The sequence below is a fragment of the Chrysochloris asiatica genome, unplaced genomic scaffold (assembly GCF_000296735.1).
Source record: "Chrysochloris asiatica unplaced genomic scaffold, ChrAsi1.0 scaffold00480, whole genome shotgun sequence".
In the NCBI taxonomy this organism is placed as follows: Eukaryota; Metazoa; Chordata; class Mammalia; order Afrosoricida; family Chrysochloridae; genus Chrysochloris; species Chrysochloris asiatica.
Genome location: NW_006408998.1, coordinates 157,143 through 166,990, shown reverse-complemented (window position 1 = coordinate 166,990; position 9,848 = coordinate 157,143). Strand labels below are relative to the sequence as shown.

At 33.2% G+C, this 9,848-nt stretch overlaps 1 protein-coding gene across 1 annotated transcript in view; it reads right to left on the bottom strand.

Annotated features, from left to right (window-relative positions):
- Nucleotides 1–9,502, bottom strand: part of TECRL (trans-2,3-enoyl-CoA reductase-like) — a 256,411-nt gene extending 246,909 nt beyond the window's left edge. The window contains exon 1 of the mRNA XM_006877321.1: nt 9,269–9,502. Within this exon, the coding sequence (XP_006877383.1) occupies nt 9,269–9,502 (234 nt within the window). The remainder of the gene's footprint in view (nt 1–9,268) is intronic.
- Nucleotides 9,503–9,848: the final 346 nt, after the last annotated feature.

Here is a 9,848-nt window from a genome sequence, read left to right as displayed (position 1 = left end):
TGTTTCGTTCTGCTGTGCATGGGGTCGCTATGAGTTGGTTCCTACTCGATGGCACCTGACAACAACAACAGCATGTGTATCTGTATTTCAAATTAGATTTATACATCATCTTTGATTTTCAACCACATGTAATCTAAAGCATAGTTGTTGTTACTAGGTATGGATCTGCAAAATTCCAGCAGGACTCTTTATCATTTTATAGGCAACAGGAATTCCATTAATTGCGCTAGCCTCTTATTTTTCCTGTGGAGGAGCTAGTGGGCTCAAATTCACAAAATAAAAGAAACTTAAGAATGATTATTTGTCTAATTCAAATAAGATTCTCTAGTATGAAACATAGTACCTATATGGGAACAAGCAGTCCAATCATAAAACTAAATTGAACATATTTAAACTGCACATGTGTGCCTTTAATTCCTTTAAAGCAGCAGTGTATAACAGTAATAAGGCACTGAACATATATCAGCTAGGTTCAGATATTGGCTCCACTATACACTAAATTCATTATTTAAACTCTCTCACAACTTCTTCATTTGTACAAAGGGTTGCTGTTGTTGCTGTTATTAAGTGCCATCAAGTATGTTCTGACTCACAGCAATCCAGTATGTGACTTGGGTTTGAACTGTTCACCTAGTGGGTAGCAGTCCAGTACTTATCCTACAGTGTCACAGCAGAATAATAGTACCAAAATAATTTTACAAATAAAGATAATGAGGGTTAGAGATCCTGCATCATGTCAAAGAATAAAATTAATGTAAGTGATGTATTTATATTAAAATACTGTTTTGTCTCATGCGTCCAATTTTCATCAACCTTTGATCTTGTCATGTGGCATATTCTCAGTAAGAAGTATGAGGAACAGACCTGAGGAAGATGAAAGGGGCTGTAACTCAAAAGTGTAGTAGAATATGAAGAGAAGGAAGGTTTTTTTTTTTTTTAAAGGAAGAAAATGAAAGAAGTGTCATTTATATATTCACAAATTTATTGAAAGTGACATGATGAAATTCTAGCACAAACACATTCACATTTTACAGATGAAGGAATTGAGGCCAAAATATGCTATGTAGCATGCTCAAGTACATATAGTTAAAATGACAATGTTGGACATTTAAAATTCTAAAAACTTTTTCCAGATTATTAAAGATTTGGTTTTTATGTATGAATTTACTTACAGTCTTATTATTCTATAATTCTACTTTCTAGTGATATTTGGCATTTTTATTATTAGAAAGATTAGAGTGTTTTACGTTTTTTGTAAAAATTATTCTTAAAAAAAATATTTTGAGAATTTAAATGGAATGGGGGATAGAAGGAGACACAAAACTTTTGAGGTTAAATTCTTGCAGAAAGAAGAATAGAATAACATGAGGAACATTTATCAGCACTGGCTTTTAGAGTTCACACTGTGCCTTTGAATCACTGAGTTATCAATAGAAAAACTTCTGGCAATTTACAAAATAGAAGTGAAGTGAGAATAGTTAGCAACTAGAAATAATATATTGTTAAATTTCTAAAATCTATTTTTTTCTGAAAATTAAAAAAAAAATGTTTTAATCTTACCATTAAAGGAATGGCATTTAACAAATTTTGTTATGAGCAATACTTGTTGTGTTTCATTTTGCTATTCATGATTTGCTATATAATTTTAAACATGAATGGAGTAAAATGAAATTATTTAAGTAAATATCCTCATATGTAAAGTCTTATATGAAAAAACATGCTACCATTTACAACAAAATCTTAATTTTAAATATACTAAATTTCAGAAGCCTAGGAAATAAATTTGACTTACTTATTAGTAAATTAAACACTTATAAAGCTCAATTTTATACATCCTTTCAAGGTCAAAGCTAAAAGTAACGTAATTATTTGGTGGAATGATATGAGGAAATGTCTTTTTCTTTCAGCATGTTTACATTTATTTGAAAGTTAATTTGATTTAGAAAAAAACACCAATCATATGTGTTTCAAAATTATGCTCCACCCAACCGAGGAGTCCTGATGTGGCGCTGTGGGCTAATGCCTCAGACTGCAAAGTCATTTGAACTGCAGGGTCGGTGGTTCACGCTCATCAGCTGCTCCTTGGAAACACTATAGAGGATCACTATGGGTCAGAATCAAATCAATGGCACTTCACAACAACAACAACAAAAACTCCAGCACAGTCTAAAGGTCCCTGGTTTTATTCCAGGTTTCAGCAGCAGATTACCATTTCCAGCGAGCAACTTTGCTTATTGAGCCCTGGTGTGGGACTGTAGGATAATGCACTGGACCACACAGTTGGCTTGAAACACAAAGTCATCAGTTCAAACTCACCAGCCACTCCTTGGAACCCTATACAGGGTCGCTATGAATAGGAATCAACTCAATGGCCCTTAACCACAACAACAAAACCAATACAAACACCACTAAGCACAAGTGTAAGCTTGAAGCCATTCTGGACACCCATACAGTATGTAAAGTGATTGAACAATTTATGTGTGTGAATGTGATAAGCAGCATCCTAAGTGCTTGAGATACAGCAGTAAACAACACAGAACTCCCTGTACCATTAAATTGAACTATTACTGAGATAGGTCAAGTAATCAAATGAAAACATTAAAAGTATGGACAAATTACATGAAAATAAGTATTAGTATAGAGATAAACACCATTACAAGGTATATAGGTTTATAGCATAACAGATGACTATACACATCGACCTCACCAGATGGAAAACAGAAATCAAATTGAGTACATCTGTGGAAAGAGAAGATGGAAAAGCTCCATATCATCAGTCAACACAAGGCCAGGGGCAGATTGTGGAACAGACCATCAATTACTCATATGCAAATCAAACTGAAGCTGAAGAAAATGAAAACAAGTCCACAAAAGACAAAATATGACCTTGAATATATCCCACCAGGATTTAGAGTTCATTTGAAGAATAGATTTGATACATTAAACACTAAAGACTGAAGACCAGAAGAGTTGTGGGATGACATCAAAAACATCATACATGAAGAAAGCAAAAAGTCATTGAGAAGAAAAGAAAGAAGGAAAAGGTCAAAATGTATTTAAGAAGAGACACTGAAACTTGCTCTCCAGTGCAGAGATGCTAAAGCAAATGGAAGAAATGAGGAGGTACAAAAGCTGAAAAAAAAATTTCAAAGATCAGCTTGAGAAGATAAAGCCAAATATTACAACAAAATGTGCAAATATCTGAAATTGGAAAACCAAAAACGAAGAACACACTCAGCATTTCTTAAGCTGGGGGAACTGAAGAAAAAAATTCAAGCCTCGACTTTCGTTATTGAAAGGTTCTCTGGGCAAATTACTGAAAGATGCAGAAAGCATCAAGAGAAGATGGAAGGAATACTCAGAGTCACTGTATCAAAAGGAAATGGTTCATGTTCAAACATTTCAAGAGGTAACTTATGATCAAGAGCCAATGACACTTACGGATGAGGTCCAAAGTGCATTGAAGGAATTGGCAAAGAACAATGCACCAGGAATTGATGGAATAAAAATTGAAATTTTTCAAGAAGGTGAGGAGGCACAGGAGGCACTCACTCATCTCTGCCAAGAAATTTGGAAGACAACTATCTGGCCTACTGATTTGAAGAGATCCATATTTGTGCCCATTCCAAAGAGAGGTGACCCAACGGAATGCAGAAATCATCGGAGAATCTCTTTGATGTCTCAAGTTAGTAAAGTTTTGCTAAAGGTAATACAGAAACGGCTACAATCATACATTGACAGAGAACTTCCAGAGGTTCAAGCTGGATTCAGAAGAGGCCGAGGAACGAGATATATCATTGCTGATGTCCGATGGATCTTGGCTGAAAGCAGAGAATATCAGAAAGATGTTTACCTATGCTTTATTGACTATGAAAAGGCTTTCGATTGTGTGGATCATCACAAGCTATGGACAACATTGCGAAGTATGCGTATTCCAGAACACTTAACAGTTCTCATGAGGAATCTGCACCTGGACCAAGAGGCAGTTGTTCAAACAGAACATGGGAACACTGAATGGTTTAAAATTAAGAAAGTTGTGCAACAAGGTTGTATTCTTGCGCCACACTTATTCAACCTGTAGGATGAGCAAATCATCCAAGAAGCTGGGTTCTATGAAGAAAAATGTGGCATCAGGATTGGAGGAAGACTTATTAACAACCTGCGATATGCAAATGATACAACCTTGCTTTCTGAAAATGAAGAGGACTTAAAATGTTTACTGATGAAGATCAAAGAGCGCAGCCTTGGTATGGATTACATCTCAATGTGAGAAAAACAAAAATCCTCACAACTGAACCAATAAACAACATTCTTATGAATGGAGAAAAGACTGAAGTTGTCAAGGACTTCATTCTTCTTGGATTAACACTCATGAAAGCAACAGTCAAGAGATCAAATGACATATTGTATTAAGCAAATCTGCTGAACAAGACCTTTTGAAAGTGTTGAAGAGCAAAGATGTCAACTTGAGGACTAAGGTGCCCCTGACCCAAGCCATAGTATTTTCAATAACCTCATATGCATGCAAAAGCTGGACAGTGAATAAAGAAGACCATAAAAGAATTGATGCCTTTGAGTTATGGTGTTGGAAGAGAGTATGTAGTTGGAGGCTGCCAAAAAAAACAATAGATCCATTTTGGAAGAAGTGCATCCAGAGTGCTCCTTAGAGGCCAAGATGGACAAACTTTGTCTCTCATACTTAGGACATATTGTCAGAAAGTAGCAATCACTCAGAAGGATATCATGTTTGGTTAGGTGGAGGGTCAGAGGAAAAGAGGAAGACCTCAAAGAGATGGATTGGCCAAGTGGCAGCATCGATGGAGTCAAGCATGGCAACAATAGTGAGATTGGCCCAGAATTGGGCAATGTTTCTTTCTGCTGTGCATAATGTCGCTATGGGTCGGTACAGACTCAATGGCACCTAACAACAACAACAAAAGGTAATGTTGCTAGACTTTTCATTTTAAGTAGGTTATAAAGAAAAGCCTCAAATAAGATTGAATTAGATAAACATCCATAAAGGAATATGAATTATTAATTGCTAATGATATTATCTGACAAAATTTAGCAGGCTAGTTCTGGCTACATACTACATAGGCAATTTATTGAAAGGACAGCAAAGGCAGACAGAAGATACAGAAGTGCTGCCAATGTTTGCGGTGAAAATTTGTCAGAGTCCAAATATATTTTGAAAGCGTCACCATCACTAACTATTTGGATGACATGAGGCATGTAAGAGATACGGATGAGTGATGTAATATGTCCAAGTTTTGACTCAAACTATTTAGAGGATGTGGTTGGCACTTAAAAACTTGGAGATCGTTGCTGGAGTGGCAGATTTTTGGAGGAAGATCAAGTTCTCAGTTTTGAATTTACTAAATTTCAATTATCCTGGGAATTATCCAGATAAAATAAGGATTTGTGCTTCTGGGAAAAATAATAGGCTGCATTAATCTATGAGTCATTTTCCTCCAAATGACAGAAGATACTTACAGGTCTAGGGATCATTGAGGCAAAACATTGCATTTGGGAAAATGTTCTGATACTGAATTGCATCACTCCCTACAACACCTAATATCAAGTGATAAAAAAAACAACAAAGAAGAGGATAAGAAGGAAGGCGAAAACATAGGTTGAAAACAGACACACGTAAGCAATGTATGTATTATCCTATTACCAAAATAATAAAACTATTTTAAAGAAGATGTGATTAATAGTACTTAATCTTGCTTATATCTACTAAGTAAAACAAAACTTAAAAAGACAAAATATTGGATATAGAAAGCCATTTGCCTAACAGATGAGCAGGCAAACAAAATAATAAAGTTGCTTTATGTTAGAATTATTGTTCTTGTTAAGTGCTGCTGAGTCTGTTCCAAATCAGAGTGACACTGTAGAGATTTTCTGAAAAGCTGGTGCTTTTGAACAGCCTTGAGATTCAAATCAACTTTGTGGTCTAGTGCTTATCCTACAGTGCCACCTCAGGACTTAGAAGAGAGAAAGCATATCAAAAAAGTTAAGGAAGATATGGGGCAAAAGTTGAAGAAGACAGTGGAGCCAAGAAAACATGCTTCATTTGCTCCTTTGTATGTATGTATGCATTTGTGTGATTAAGTAAAATGATTATGATTATGTTTATCTTCTTTAATCCAAATATTTTGATGTTTTATTGTTTTATGAATACCTGAGTCTGTATACTGTCTATATTAAAATTTGAATATCTAAATGCAAAATCAATTTTCTGCTTTAGTTCATCATGTATAAATAAAACATATGCATTCCCTCATGATGTTTAAAAAATGTTATTTATAACCAAAGAATTAAAATAATCAGATCAATGGATAAGTTAACATCAGGAAGTTAAATTTAAATTACGTTCAACTATTACAAGGTTTTTCACTTTTTTATTTTAATATAAATTCATTTTTATAAATGAAAATTAAAACAAGAAAGCAAGCAAAAAAAAAAAGTTGCTTTAAATTTATCCATGTTATGTTCAAGTTACAGTACTAAGCTTATAGTTATATTATCCCTTATTTACTATAGGCTTAAAATTAAAATTTTATTAACCTATATTCTTAACAAGGAAGTTTAATAGCTCCATAGGATAAGTACATACGCAATGCATCTGGACTATTACCTACAAGTTTGAGCTTACTAGCCCCTCTGTGGGAGAAATATGAGACTTTCTGCTACTGCAAAAATTTGCAACCTTTGAAACCATATATAGGTTTGCTATGAGTCAGTATTCAACAGTAACATTCTTAATAAGGATCCTGTCTTTCAAACATACAGCGATTTCCTAAACATTAACATGCACAGGATTCAAATCTACTAATGCATACTTCCAAAGTACAAGATCTTTTATTTTACTACTTATGTTATAAAGCAATGCTTAATGGAAGAGTAATATAAATACTTTTTTTGTATACAGAGAAGCGCCAATTTCAAAGAAGGTCACTTATTTTGATCTTAATATATACTTACCAACTTGTCTATGAAAAACAGTATCATGAACAAAATCAATCTGTCTCATATTTACAATTTGCAACTGTTAGAAAGCATAAAGTGAAAATTATGTAAACAAATGCAGATTTGTTTTCCTCTGATATGACTTGCCTTCATTATAAAGCAATTTATCAAATTACAAAACATGAGTAAGACAAGCAAAACTAAGTTCTGAGACATCAAAGATCAGAATGTAGCAAGTAGAATACCATATAGCTTTGACTGTTCATAAAGGATAGAAAGGAATTCAAAATTAATCCCTTAGGTAGCCCATTGAGTTTTTCTCAGGGTGTGCCCCTTGAAGTACAAATAAAAGGACTTTCATAGATCAAATGTAAGTCTCATAAGTTAGTGTGCTTATATTTTAAAAATACTAACTTTCTGAATGCTTATATCACATGTTTAATTTGTACCTAGAAATATATTTAAGTGTATGAAAGGAATAAGTAGAAATTTATTGGTTTCTCATCTAATTAACTGAGGGTGGGGTTATGTTTCAAATTTTGGACACACACAAAAAAATTAAACTAGCATAGAAAGATTTCTTTCATACTGACACTGTATAGAGTTTTCAAGGCTGCAAATCTTTCTTTTTCCCTCAGAGAACCTGACAGACTTGAACTGCAGACTTGCAGTTAACAGTCTCATGCTTATCCTACAGAACCACCAGGACTCAGAAGGGCAAAATAATGACTCTTATTTCAGAGTGTTTATTTAAGAATCTAGGAGTTCTCTTGTGGTGTTGTAGGATAAGCACTGGAGCACAAGGACAGTTTAAATCTCAAGGACAGCAGTTCAAACTCACCATACATTCCTTGGAAACCTTATATAGGGTCACTATGAGTCAGAACTAACTCAATGGCACTTGCCAACAACAACAATGAATTTTAGAATCTTAGTTTGAGGAAGTTCTTGGCTGGTTTAAATATGCATCCCTTACATTATCATGTTTTCCCTAATTATTTATGCTTTTCTTATGAGCTTTAATCTTTTTCTTCTTTTTTTTTTTTTAGTGTAATATTGCAAATATCAACTTTTGGATGGTAATTTTATCTTTCAGATTTGATTTTATACCTATATGATATAAAAAAGAAATCAAAATACCTACTGAGATAAAATAGAATATCATACCATGCATGAAATTTTTAAGTTAAAATTAGACTAGTGCATATTCAGGTTTCTGGGCAGTATAAATGATTAAGTACTGTACTACCCATCAAAAGGTTGGTTGGTTCAATCCCACCCAGAAGCTCTTCGGAATTAAGGTCAAGAGTTCTGCTTTTGAAGATTAGAGCTTTGATCTGTGTTTGCTATCAGTAGAAAATAACAACAATTCTTAAAGCAAATATTCATCATTTATATATAGCTTCAGTGGTATTAGAGAAAAAAGCATAGGTTTTAGTCCCTTTCCTGTAATTTATGATCTGTATACATTTAGAATCATTCAAAATATATATATATATTTTTTTTTGGTCTAGGAATAAAAGTTAACATTATTCTATTAATAGAATGATAATTACTAAAAACATAAGTAAACAGTGAGTATAATCTGACAGAGCTATATGGAAATTTTCTTCTTTCCTTCTTATTTATAAACACAGACAACATAATTATAGAGAATCAGTGACAGATTTTTTTTTTTTTTAGAACAAACACACATTTAGTGTTTCTATAAATCAAAATGAATGAAGCTTTACTTTTATTAAAATATTGAACTTTCATAATAAAATAAGTCATTTGTATATTTTCAAACTCATACTGAACATGTACATACCTATATGTATATCTACTATGTAAAACTGCACTTTAAATTTTTAAATCTAAGAAGTATGCACTTCATTTCATCTAGTGAAACATCAGTACATATGACAAAAATTGTATAATATATTTTCAAGCCATTCTTTTTCAGAAATTTGTACATTATGGTTTTGCAATTAGCAGTTTGACAATGCCTTTATCAAGATCAACAATTTGGCTAATTCAGAAATTTTACCCCAAACAATGGCACATGTTAACAAGGATACTATTTAAGTATATGAAAGGTGTAAGTAGAAATCAATTTTTAACTACCATTAACATTGAGTATGAAAGATGAAGTGTATCTTCCATAAAACAATGTATATAAACTGTGTGTACCATTCATGATAGAATCAGGATTTTAAAACAGGTATGTATTTATATAAAGTCTTGTCAGCGTTCAATCAATGGTCAACAATTTTTTGGACAGAGGAAAGAAACTTTGAAAAGATAGAAAACTTACCTTATCCACAATGTGTATTGGTTTTCTTGTTTGAACATCAAGTATTTCAATCTCAAAATGAGTCATTTTTGAATGTTTGCTTAGTGGAGTAGGTTTCAGAGTGCCTGCTGAAAGCACAAGTTGTGACAAAGAATGAAAATTTCTCATATCATTCTTCAATACTGATCGTGAAACTCCTTGTGAAAAGAATTCTCTTTTGCTTTCTGAAGTAAGGGACTTTTGCCTTTTGAACATTTTGTGACCTGACAGGAGAATCAGTCATATCAACAGGAGACACTTGAAAGTGTCTTCCCTTTGCACCAGTTAAATACTGCTGTCAAAACCCTGGAAGGTCAAGTGGCATGCCTTTCCAAGAGTTCAGTTTTATTTAGCAGGCTTCAAAACAATGACTGATCCTATTTCTATATATAACACACCATTAAGATTTGCTGCAATGTAGATAATCTCTTTACCAGCATTTGCGTTATTTTTTTTGTGTGCGTTCTCCTTTTAGCTCAATATTTTAGTATAATCACTAATATCTAAAGTCAAAAAATAAGAAACAATTCTGGAGACAGAATATATGTTTTATCTTTAAATT